The 13,346-nt window shown below is 35.3% G+C and overlaps 1 protein-coding gene across 1 annotated transcript in view; it reads right to left on the bottom strand.

Annotated features, from left to right (window-relative positions):
• itga4 (integrin alpha 4) overlaps nucleotides 1–13,346 on the bottom strand; it is a 34,513-nt gene that overhangs the window by 1,578 nt on the left and 19,589 nt on the right. Inside the window, exons 16-28 of the mRNA XM_048194501.1 lie at nucleotides 12,919–13,073; nucleotides 5,998–6,150; nucleotides 5,808–5,884; nucleotides 3,745–3,883; nucleotides 3,516–3,614; nucleotides 3,353–3,429; nucleotides 2,710–2,799; nucleotides 2,536–2,623; nucleotides 2,330–2,437; nucleotides 1,136–1,261; nucleotides 928–1,053; nucleotides 226–324; nucleotides 1–120 (exon numbers count right to left, since the gene is read on the bottom strand). Of these exons, the coding sequence (XP_048050458.1) occupies nucleotides 1–120; nucleotides 226–324; nucleotides 928–1,053; nucleotides 1,136–1,261; nucleotides 2,330–2,437; nucleotides 2,536–2,623; nucleotides 2,710–2,799; nucleotides 3,353–3,429; nucleotides 3,516–3,614; nucleotides 3,745–3,883; nucleotides 5,808–5,884; nucleotides 5,998–6,150; nucleotides 12,919–13,073 (1,457 nt within the window). The remainder of the gene's footprint in view (nucleotides 121–225; nucleotides 325–927; nucleotides 1,054–1,135; nucleotides 1,262–2,329; nucleotides 2,438–2,535; nucleotides 2,624–2,709; nucleotides 2,800–3,352; nucleotides 3,430–3,515; nucleotides 3,615–3,744; nucleotides 3,884–5,807; nucleotides 5,885–5,997; nucleotides 6,151–12,918; nucleotides 13,074–13,346) is intronic.

Here is a 13,346-nt window from a genome sequence, read left to right as displayed (position 1 = left end):
CTTCCAGAGGGTGAGGACAAGCAGTGCTAAAATGATCAGTCCAACAATCAGACTGGATACTATTAGAAAAATCTGCACAGCCATCACAGGCTGAATGCTATACAGAGCCTCCAAGAGTACCTGTAACATTGCAAACATTCAAGTTAATAACAAGCAACAAAAGGTTGTAAATGCAGCATTCATTTTACTATGCATCACTGTTTTTTAGAGGTTCAGACTACTTACTCTAGCAGAAATGTCATTCTGTAGTAGGATGGTGTTTGCATCCTGCACTGGTGAAATAAGGTCAATCGCGCCTCGTATCATCATGACAGCATGTCTGCCCTATAGGAAACAAACATGTATCAAGGTCATGTGTTTTAGTTGCTCTTTTGGGTAAACAATTCAGGTTATACATCTGTCAAACTATGTTTGCCTTACTAATTTATTGCATCCGGTAGTCTATGAGGAACATTTATTAGCTATAATGGAAAGAGGCCCAACCAAGCCAAGCTTAAAGTCTGGCCGGTTGACATGGTGGGCATCTTGGGCAATTCATTTTTTGTTTGTGCAATTAAAAAACTGTTGGCCAATTGTAAGTTTGAAAAACTGTGCTGCTTAAAATTTATGTGGAAACCAAGATGATATATTTTTCAGGATTCTTTGATGAATAGAAAGTTCAAAAGAACATTATAAAAATGTCTTTACTGTCACTTTTGATCAATTTAACGCATTCTTGCTGAATAAAAGCAATAACTTCTTTCTGACCCCAAACTTTTTGAATGGTAGTATGTTTCAATAAAAATGTATCATTTCACTTTTTTATATCCATGCACATTCTAAAGCAGTTAAACTGGCAAAAAAAAAAGCAATTGGCTCTTTTAAATGGAAGCCACAGTTTTGAGGGGTGCAATTTCTTCCAATTTATGGTCTCTAACCAACACTCACTGGACTCATCTGGAGAACCCTGGGGTTGAGCTCCACCTCCATACTGATGGTAACTTCTTTTCCAACCTCCAAGTCACCGAAGTGACACTCCACCGTCCTACAGGTCTGATCTTCAGAAGCACAGAACTGTAGAAAAGCAGAGCATGAGAACTTCCAATAACATTTACACTAAACACACCAGAACTCATTTCTGTGACTTTTATTTTACCATTATGCGCTTGCTTTTTGGGGAGAAAAAGAATACAATTTCCTGAAAAAAGGAAGCTTCCGGGACGTCACAGTCATCAATAATCTGAACTGTATTGTTCCTCTGGAAGCAATGGCCAAGAGTTGTCTGCAAGACAAAAAAACATTATAAGTTTGAATAAAAATACAGATACAAGTACAAAAAAGATGTATAGCATAAATTATAAGCTAAGTTATAGCTAATTATGTTACATACTTATTATTAAATCAACTAGTAGGAATAGTTCGTCTATCTATTCCGTGAAATACTGTACTCAAGAACATGTTCGGCAGAATGTCAGAAGTTCTGTTTTCCATACAAGGAAAGTGGATTGTGATTTACAGCACCAAACTACAGATCGGATAATAAAGAATATGACTTGTGTGCTATTTCAGAAATCTTCTGCAGTCGTACAACAGATTTGTGTGAGGAACAGATGGAATTTAAGCTGTTTTCCTTGTTTTAGCTCTCAAATTTAGAGTTTTTCAAACTTGTCACAATTGGTCACATGACAACACATGAGAACCAATGCAAAGTTTTATCAATATGGCATCGATGATGTCAAATATATGCCATGGAATCTCTAAAGGCTGACTAATGTTTTAGAATTTTTTTAATTGATTTTTTTTATGTTCTTTTTCATTTTATACCATAAATCACAGTCCAATTTTATTGTATGGAAAGCAGAAGCACAAACATTCTTCCAAACATCTCATTTTTTAAGAGAAACATTTTTTAAAAATGGTTTTGAAAGTCTCTTCTCTTCACAAGACCGCATTTATTTGTTTAAAGATACAGTATATTTTAAAATGTAATTTATTCTTGTGAAAAGATGAATTTTCAGCATCATTACTCCAGTCTTCAGTGTCACATGATCCTCCAGAAATCATTCTAATATGCTGATTTTGGTGCTTAAGAAATGTTTCATATTATTATCAATGTTGAAACAGTTATTTTTGTGGAAACGGTGATACTTTTTTTTTCAGGATTCATTGATAAATACAAAGTTTAAAATGATATTTTTTGAAATAGAAATTTTTGTAACATTATAAATGTCTTTATTGATAAATTAACGCATCCTTATCGAATTAAAGTATACATTTTATTAATTCAAATAAATCTTACTGACACCAAACTTGTGAACCATATATGTTTTTTTGCATATGCAAATCTCACCTGTAAATCCGTAATCCTGATTAACTGGTATTTGTATGGCACCAGCATCAGAGGCAAGCTGATTTTTGCTCTCGCATCAAGAGCTTTACTAGGACCCATATTCATCACCTGTAAGTTAATAGACATTTTTACCAAGCTAATCATCATGTTAAATGATTCATTAGTGCTTAATGACATTGTTATCTGTCTGACGAGCACTAAAATACCTTGTACGTATAATTGAACTTCTCAGGATAGCAGTCGACCGGCACAGACTCTTGGTCTCCAATCAGAAATGAAGTCGGAGAGACAAATCTGCAGAGGAAGACGCAGAGAAGCCTGTTATTCTTCCGACGTCCACTTATGGAATCACAGATTAATAAGCAAGCCAGATAAATTACCCGTGAACGTTGAGATCAACAGCGTATCTCAATGGCAATGTGAGAACGGCTACGTTGTCGTGCTGAAGATCTGTGTTCTCAAGGCTTTCGCTGAAAAACACACATTAGATCGGTTAATGTTTACTATTGAAGAAACATACACTGCCCCCAAAAACTATCTGGACATGTAAACCAGTTAAAAATGTGTGAATGCAAGAAAATGGCTCAGATAAAAGGTAAAATTAGCATTTGTTTGCAGACAGCACTTAAGTTTGATATTGTCCTATCTAATGGAATGACATGTTAAGTGCAGTTTAAGTGTCCAAATGCTTTTTGGGGTCATTGGATATGTGGAAAAGATCTTTCTATCAGAGGAAATGTTTAATGACTTTAATTATTGGAGTACAACCCTAATATACCCTGAGATTTCATTACAGGAACTCATTACAAAGGCGATGTAGATATCCATCTTTAACACCGAGAGCACACAAAACCTTTGAACGTGCTGCTTAATGCCTTTGTTTGTCTTTTGCGCTCTGATGAGAAATTTACAAGTTTAAGCAGTAGCGAGATGTTCTCCACAAATGTTTACATTTGGCTCAGATGCATTTGTATAAAACATTCATTCATTGTAATGAATTCCTGAGATCTCTGGATCTCTTACCTCGTGGCAGTAATGTTAATACTAAGGTCTCCCCCGCTGCTGTTCTGCATCACATCCAGTAAAAAGGTGATGTTGAGCTGGAAGAAAGAAAAGAGATGTTTATATTCCAACAAGACATGGTGACAAACAAACTCATTTAACTTCCATTGCTAATGACATTTACCTTTGAGAAAGGGGAGATGTAAAAATGTCCAACATTGCAGTCCAGTCCGATGACCACTTTATTCTCCTCTGCAATTTCACAGCTGATGTATTTATCTTCCTGAAATAATGTCACAATATTAAAGCACATCAAAGACAAGAGTCTATTAAAGGTCATCGGCAACATAAAGAGCTAACCTCAGATACGAAGACAGATCTGAACAAGAATTATTGTGACGAAATTAAAATACCTCTAGTACTTTGATGAAATGCAGGTTGCTGGGAAACCTCAGATGAAGTCTGGGTAGAAAAGCATGATCTCCAGTGTTGGTTAGTGTGGTGTTTAACATGATGCTTTTTCCATTACCCAGAGCAAAATATGACTTTTTCCTGTAGGATAAGTTGGGAAAACAGGTAAGTGAAGTAAAGACTTAGATGGATGGATGGATGGATGGATGGATTGTTTGAATGATGGATGGATGGAAGGATGGATTTTGGCCACAGAAAATCTTAATTTGAAAATGCCATAAAATGCCATCTTATTTGTCTTTTTGTGGGGGCTCAAAGGCAAAACCTGCTGAAAATTTTGGGCCAAAAAAAAAAAAAAATGAAATTGAACAACACTTAATTACAGATCATTACAGCTGCTTAATGTGAAAAATATTACACAATATTTTATAAGCTACTTAAAAAAAAGAATGAAAAAGTTAAAAAAAATTATTAATAGAATTTTAGTAAATCTTTTTTTTAAATAAATTTTAAAATTAGCATTTGCATTGTTATCAATAAAATTATATATTTTATTATAAATGGACTAAAAATATTTTAAATGTTTTAAATGTGTATTATAATTGAATATTATATTCATGTAATTATACCCTGTACAATATTTGTTTAATATTTGTATCTAAGTTAAGTGTAAATAAACTGCTTTTTCCCAAGGTTTATGTATTAAACTCACACAATTACATAAACAAAACAGAAACTGAAATTGTTAATAAAATTAAATTATGTGTATGACAATATAAGTTACTAAAGTTAATAAATTGTGGAAACTGGCAAACCAGCAAACCAGTTTGCTGTCTTTGCAAGCAATTCCTCTTTCATTTTTCCGTTTATATATATATAAAGATGATAATTGGTGCTTTTTATAGTTTGTTAATTTAAAAAAAAAATTAACAAAGGGTGTGTTTTCCAGTCAGTGTTTTTCCTGCATCTGTTTGTGTGGCTTGTGCTCAAGCCTGATGTTTCTCATCTAAAGGCACCAGGTGCATCTGGGAGAGTGACAAGCCACTCTACCCCTCACTCTCTTTCCCTCACACACACACACACACGCCTTATGAATAATCAGATCATGTATTATCACCAATGGGTGAGGAGGGTCCATAAATTAGTTTGCATGCGGCTGCAAACATGATCCAAAATGCTAATGTGCACACTCACGCTTTCGCCTCAATTGGGTGAGTCCAAGAAATGCGATGCATAAAATGCCTCAATATAAAGCTTTGGCTTCTGTGCATGCTGCTTTAATGGGTGTATTCATGAGGAGAGCAGATAATCTCAAAAGCCCTCCTGTTAGTCACGAACAGCACCAGCACAACTAGAATATTTACAGAGGTCTGTAGTTGTTCACCACGCAAAGTCAAGAAAACTGTAAGCATTCTTAAGATGTTTAACAATATACACATACGACCATACTCCTTATAGCCGATATAATACAAGAATGATATCAGTCATTGACAAAGATGTCACTCCCTCTGAAAAAAATACCGTTGGGTAAATCATGAATAAATAACCTGGTCAGATTTTATACCAAAATTAAAAGAAATAAATAAGAAATATATATATTTTTAATGTTAATCAAGCCAATTTTGAGATTATTAAGATGTTTTGTTGCATTAATGACATTGTCATGACAATTAAACACATTTTCCTCCAAAATTCTCATTACAATAATGCAAAAAAATGTATTTGCTTTTTTGAAAACAGTAATAAAAATAATCTTGTCCTGACGCTTAAATTAAATTTTGTACAAATACTTCCATAACGTATTTAAAAAAATACTATTTTATGTATAATTTACATTAAAAAGCATAAAGTTACTTTACATACTATTATTTTACAGTAATCAAATTGAGTTTTTTTTTTTTTTTTTTTTTGCACTACAGAAAGGATTTGGGAGGGAAAATGCATTTGCCAGGAAAATAACGTGACAATGCACAAAATCCTCTTGATTTGATTTTGTGGTGTAATATGAAACAGACATTTCCATGAGATTCACGCAGTTAGCATAGGTTACGTGGGGATAACTTACTGGGGTAACACCAGATGAGCAGAAACCTGAAGATTGGTTGAGCAGTTTTCCAAGGAGCAATATCTGGCAAAGATGGTCTACAAAAAGAAAGATTTCAAATCAGGACGCCTTGTGACCTACAATGAGATTAATAAAGTGACCACAGAAATTAACCACAATAACAAAACAGAAATGGAAAAGAAAAACTGACCTTGTTTTTCACGACATTGGCCTGTTCATCCTTCTGTTGTAGAATGGGTTTGAGAGAAGGCAAGCCCCCTGAGTCCCGCTGTGCCACACGGTGCTCCCCAAGTTCATATTTCACCTCAAAATGAATGGGTGTGAAGATATCACGGACATCTTTCTGCATACAAGAGAAATAAAACATAAAAACAAATTGATTACATTTTCTGAAGAAAATAACTAGTGCTTGCCCATCCAAAACTCACCACTCCAGTGCTTGGATTGCCAGTGTGTTCCTATAAGGTAGCTTTTTTTTTTTTTTTTTTTTTTTTTTTAAAGAAGGAAGGACATTTACAGGTGCTGGTCATATAATTAGAATATCATCAAAAAGTTGATTTATTTTACTAATTCCGTTCAAAAAGTGAAACTTGTATATTATATTCATTCATTACACACAGACTGATATATTTCAAATGTTTATTTCTTTTAATTTTGATGATTATAACTGACAACTAAGGAAAATCCCAAATTCAGTATCTCAGAAAATTAGAATATTGTGAAAAGGTTCAATATTGAAGACACCTGGTGCCACACTTTAATCAGCTAATTAACTCAAAACACCTGCAAAGGCCTTTAAATGGTCTCTCAGTCTAGTTCTGTAGGCTACACAATCATGGGGAAGACTGCTGACTTGACAGTTGTCCAAAAGACGACCATTGACACCTTGCACAAGGAGGGCAAGACACAAAAGATCATTGCAAAAGAGGCTGGATGTTCACAGAGCTCTGTGTCCAAGCATATTAATAGAGAGGCGAAGGGAAGGAAAAGATGTGGTAGAAAAAAAGTGTACAAGCAATAGGGATAACCGCACCCTGGAGAGGATTGTGAAACAAAACCCATTCAAAAATGTGGGGGAGATTCACAAAGATTGGACTGCAGCTGGAGTCAGTGCTTCAAGAACCACTACGCACAGACGTATGCAAGACATGGGTTTCAGCTGTCGCATTCCTTGTGTCAAGCCACTCTTGAACAACAGACAGCGTCAGAATCGTCTCGTCTGGGCTAAAGACAAAAAGGACTGGTCTGCTGCTGAGTGGTCCAAAGTTATGTTCTCTGATGAAAGTAAATTTTGCATTTCCTTTGGAAATCAGGGTCCCAGAGTCTGGATGAATAGAGGAGAGGCACACAATCCACGTTGCTTGAGGTCCAGTGTAAAGTTTCCACAGTCAGTGATGGTTTGGGGTACCATGTCATCTGCTGGTGTTGGTCCACTGTGTTTTCTGAGGTCCAAGGTCAACGCAGCTGTATACCAGGATGTTTTAGAGCACTTCATGCTTCCTGCTGCTGACCAACTTGGAGATGCAGATTTCATTTTCCAACAGGACTTGGCACCTGCACACAGTGCCAAAGCTACCAGTACCTGTTTTAAGGACTATGGTATCCCTGTTCTTAATTGGTCAGCAAACTCACCTGACCTTAACCCCATAGAAAATCTATGGGGTATTGTGAAGAGGAAGATGCGATATGCCAGACCCAACAATGCAGAAGAGCTGAGGGCCACTATCAGAGCAACCTGGGCTCTCATAACACCTGAGCAGTGCCACAGACTGATCGACTCCATGCCACGCCGCATTGCTGCAGTAATTCAGGCAAAAGGAGCCCCAACTAAGTATTGAGTGCTGTACATGCTCATACTTTTCATGTTCATACTTTTCAGTTGGCCAAGATTTCTAAAAATCCTCTCTTTGTATTGGTCTTGAGTAATATTCTAATTTTCTGAGATAGTGAATTTGGGATTTTCCTTAGTTGTCAGTTATAATCATCAAAATGAAAAGAAATAAACATTTGAAATATATCAGTCTGTGTGTAATGAATGAATATAATATACAAGTTTCACTTTTTGAATGGAATTAGTGAAATAAATCAACTTTTTGATGATATTCTAATTACATGACCAGCACCTGTATAATGTTACAAAGGATTTATATTTATTTTATTTTATTTTATTTTTTAAAATGCTGTTCTTTTGAACTTTCAATTCATCAAAGAATTCTGAAAAAAATCTATGACAGCTTTCCACAAAAATAGTAAACTCTTTTGAACATTGATAATAATAAGAAATGTTTCTTAACCAAATCAGCATATTAGAATGATTTCTGAAGGATCATGTGACACTGAAGACTGGAGTAATGATGCTGAAAATTCAGCTTTGCATCACAGGAATAAAATACACTTTAAAATACATTAACATAGAAAACAGTTACTTTAAATTGTAATTTTACTGCAATTTTACTGTTTTTACTCTATTTCTGATCAAATAAATGCAGCCCTGTTGAGACGTCATTCAAAAACATTACAAAATCTTGCCGACCCCAAACTTGTGACCGGTAGTGTGGGTGGTGTATGATTTTGGCTAGACTTTTTTAAACCTCCCATCTTAATTTTCCTCACCTCAGTGCAGATAATTAATGCAGGTAAGGTTTGCTCTGTCAGCTGTGATGGTCGTCTCTAATTGGGGGCTCAGTGGTTGGGAGTTGTCCTGTGGGGTCTCTGGGGCCTGTATTTAGCTGCAGGGGAGATGTGTGACCGGGGTTTTGGAAGCTTCTTCCATGGCTAGTGTAAATGAGCTGGACTCCAGCCACAACAACAGCCTCAGAGAGGTGCTAATTTCTGCAGCAAAGGCTAAACTCAAAGTCAACGCTGTGAACTTGTGTCCTTTGCTCGGAATGTGGTCACTGAATTCAGTCACACATATGTGCACACACACCTAGTTTGTCACCGGCATGTCTAACTTAATAAGCAGACAACTGATGTTCCACAGAACCTGTAAATGGCTTAATAAGGGCCTTTGCATGAGCATGAGAAAAGCTGGGTGTTTCCTTCACACCTTCATACAGCACCAAAAATATATTTTGCTCAAAACAAGAACTGAAAATAGGCTTGGTGCATCTGCAACTCTCAATAACACATGTTAAGACAACTAATTGTTGTCAACAACACTTTAATGTACCTTCAGTTTGGGTAGAGGGGAATTAAATGCAACTTGACCTTGATTAATACAGAAAATAATATGAACTTGTCTCTTAGTTTGTGAAAACTTTTGTAATTATAAAAAGTAAAGTTAATATTTTTATAATAGAACTTACATTATTTGTTCAATAAATTAACATTTGCTATCAGAGCTGTAAAGTTGTCCGAATGCTCCTTTTGAGGTGGTACCATTGTCAGCGCAGATCTTACATTTATGCATTTGGCAGAAGATTTTATCCAAAGTGACTAACATTGCATTCACCGAACTTTATATGCAAATTTAGAAAAATAATTTAAAGGGCTTTCATAGTAACTGAATTATTCTTAAGCTTGTCAGTCCATTTTACAAACAAAGGTCTTAAATGAACACAAAGAGAGCTGAGAAAATAGGACACAAATCCGCATTATATGTGGCAGGTCTTAAAGTGACAGCAGCCTAATAAACCTGCTACAGTCTGCCATTAATGTTAATTAAAGAACAAAAGAAAAAGTAAATCACTCACTGCTCTTAATGGAAGAACTTTTGTAGCTTTAATAAACATTTATGAAAGTTAATCTATATTTTAATTTCAATTATGCAGTGAAGACGGTAAAGTGTTTGATAACTGCTTTGATTCTGGATATTTCCTTCCTGTTAGATCAAATATATCAAATATACTGTCTTTATGTTGATTCCACATTAGTTTGGAGATTAAATGTGGTGAAATTATTACAATATAAAAATATATTAAAAACTTTAATGTTAGGTGTGATTAATTACAGAAAAATTTGTGATGAAACAGTTAATGTTTTTAATTTAGTGGTTCATTGCGATTTCACTTTTTTAACTTTAGTTAGTGTGTAATGTTGCTGGTTGAGCATAAACAGTATCTGCAAAGTTATAGTGCTGAAAGTTCATCGCAAACGGAGATATTTGCATTTAAAGGGACACACAAAAACGGCTTGTTTTTGCTCACCCTCAAAAAGTGACTAATTTAACATGCAATAAAAATTATCTGTAGGGTATTTTGAGCTAAAACTTCACACACACACACACACACACACACTCTGAAGACATCAGAGACTTATTTTACATCATGCAAAAGTGGCATTATACCACCCTCATCGAGATGAGACGAGTCTTTCAAGGAAATAACAGTTATGTATTTTAGGTAAGCTCAGATACCGCACTTACACAGACTTTACAAAAGATAACAGGGGTCGACAAGCTCTTCAGTCACCTTCCTAAAACACAGCACAAGGTGTCCGCCACATCTGCTACACGTTCCATTCGTTACTCTTATTGCCCATTAATTAAGCCCTAAAAATACTTCAAATATAGCAGCCTCCTTGTTTGGGTTTGCCTCTGACAGATAATCACACTTGTTTATGGCCATCGTCTCCATCGGCGGCCATTAATAACAGTGCAGTCATACACGTGCATCCATTAATTACTGTGTAAAACATGAGCTGGATCAGATGGCCCTGATTACGGGAAAAGACAGAGGGAGAGGTGTCCAGAGGGGCCCACCAAACACCTGGAACATTCACTCATACTCACGGAGCCATCTATCCGCACTTTATCAACTGTCTAGGTCTCTTTCTCATCTGTACCGTCCTCCCCCATGCCGTCCTGCCTGGCTCTTCCTCTTGTTCTCCAGCAGCGACAACCTGCTATCGACTCCAACAAACTATCTATATGAGCCTCTTTATCATCCCGGCCTCCTGCGTGGAGTCACGCTGTAATCCTAGAGAGAGTCACACCACCTGGGCCTTTCAGAGAGGCTGATTAACTCGAGCATGAAGACCAGAGTGACGTGGGCAAATCACAGCTGTAAAGACCACAGGCCTGAGTCTGAGTCAGCACTTTCATATTGAGTATTCAAGTCTATAACGCACATGTGTGGCGATCAAAGAAAATGTCAAAACGCACATTTCATCCATATGCTGAAATGTTGGCGATTTCTGCAGCACCTATGTGATTTTCATACTCTATAAGACCAAATACCATTAATAAATGGACCAAAAAAATGTAACTCTGCAGTGAACAGTGACTTCAAAAAGAACTGCAACATACTAAATGGAATAAAATGAATTGTAAGAATGATAGTTTGACCCTCAGTGATGCAAGTCAAAGACAAGTCTACTTTGTTTATTAACTATTATACCATGGTCTGAATACTTGATTCTGATTGGCTGAAAGGTGTGCAATAAAACTGTTGAATACACAGGTAGTTCCAAGTTGCAATGAGGGGTACCATCTCTGGTTTTAAAGTAATTAAACTCACAGTTTCTTTGTTAATAGAGAGAGATCTCTCATCTTGCATCTCTCTCTCTCGCTCTCTTTCGATAATTAATTCAAATAAATGCTATAATTAATTCAATGAAATAAACGTAATCTTACACACTACTTTCTCTGTGTCTGAATGGGCAGAATGCTATATCTAATGAGCCATAACTGATGAAAATAACCATCATTTTTATCCTTCTGGTCAAATATTGAGCTGCAAAAACAGCTTTACCTTGTCAATGCTAGCAAATGATCATGATATAAGCAGGATAATCCACAGCTAGCTGTGCATTAAGTGATTTGAATACACTATGCTTATTCATGTCAGGTGGTTCTTAGCCTCCAAATCATGCACTACAATCGTTTAATGCACAACTAGCCGTGAATGATCCCTTACTTATCGAATAGTTTGAAAAAAAAAAAAAAAGATTATGCAAAAGTGTTAACTAAAACAAAAACTACAACTATTTAAAAATTTGTTTTGAAAAAAAATGTTAATTGAATTAAAGCTGAAATAAAATAAAAAAATAGGGCTGTCATAATGACCGCATTTTTTTTTTTTTTTTTTTTTTTTTCATTTTAATGCATTAAAAATATATAATGCAGCTATTGCAGCATCCATTTTTTCCTGGCATCCTTTGGGTAGTGTTACATTATATTTACACATAACATTGAATGAGTGTTAGATCTACGCCATGTGCATCAGGTCTAATAACAGTCAAATAATCCTGCTGCTGTCTGTCATTAATGTTAATCAATCAACAAAAGACAAAAGATAAAATAACTCACAGCTCTTGACTGAATAACTTATGTAGCTTTATTAAGGATTAAAATCTATATATTTTGGCAAAGCGTGTAAAAATCTGAACTGGCCTGACTGGGCCTGTAGTAAAAATCCTTAGCTTTGAACCCTGATATATGAAAGTCACAGCTAAATGTGACATTTATTTAATAGGTTTATGTGAAGTTCACTTAAATTAAAAGTTGTTACATTTTTTAAAGCCTATTATATGTTAAAAAGGGGGGCTCTCAATCATACTGTAATGTTGAATGGCTATAATTACTCATTCCATCCCCATAAATTGAGAAAAATCCATTTACATCAGTAGCTGTATTGGTTTAGGTGATACTGGCTTTCATTCATAGTACTTAGTAAAGAGATGCCATTAAGCAGATATTTATCTTTATGTTGTTTCTACATTTCAATGTGAAATTATACAATAAAAATGGACTAAAGTTTAAGTTAAATACAAAAATGACTAAAACTAAAACTGAAATTAAATGAGAACTAATAATAATAAAAATGATAAATAAATAAAGATAAAAATGACAAAAGAACATAAAAAGACTAAAACTTAAACTACAATTGAAATTAAACTGAAAATATAATAATACAAGCTAATTCAAAATATTAATACTGTAATACTGTAGTGTCTAAAACAGTGTCAGTTGATAATAACAATGTCAGGGTAATGCATAAAGTTGTATAACTTTAAAATAAAAAAATAGTATATAGTACCACTGCCATTCTGACTTTTCCATAAAAAGTAATGATGTACAGTAAGTTTTAGGAGTAAAGCAATACTGTGAAACTCTAATCTGTGTTAAAAGTACCATCCCCCAACAAAGGCAATAAACAAAATCTCGCACCTTCATGAAGGCCAGGTGGGTGGTGCAGGTGATCTGCTCATGCTTGGCCTTCACTCTGCCTGCTGTGACATTTGATGTTCCGTTTCCACTGAAATAAAATCGAGAAGGGAAGCCATCTTTGTGGTGAACGTCAGCTGTTAGGTTGTACTTCAGTTCTGCACAGGAAAGATGTTCAGAGAGACAAAGTTAGCATTAGACAACATGTCAAATCACAACCATTTATCAGACTTCAGAACAATTCAGAATCTTGTTGCACTCTTGCAGCGAACCCCTAGAGGTTTATGATACAACTGCAGGGGGTTTGTAAGAATCTGAAAAACTAAATTAAAGTGTATACACTACCGTTCAAAAGTTTGGTGTTGGTAATATTTTCTAAATTCCTTCAGAACATTTATTATTATTATCATCATTAAAAAAAACATTGTGCT

Source organism: Megalobrama amblycephala, linkage group LG6 (assembly GCF_018812025.1).
Source record: "Megalobrama amblycephala isolate DHTTF-2021 linkage group LG6, ASM1881202v1, whole genome shotgun sequence".
NCBI lineage: Eukaryota > Metazoa > Chordata > Actinopteri > Cypriniformes > Xenocyprididae > Megalobrama > Megalobrama amblycephala.
The sequence above is the reverse complement of the archived record's forward strand: the minus strand, read 5'-3'. Positions and strand labels throughout refer to the sequence as shown.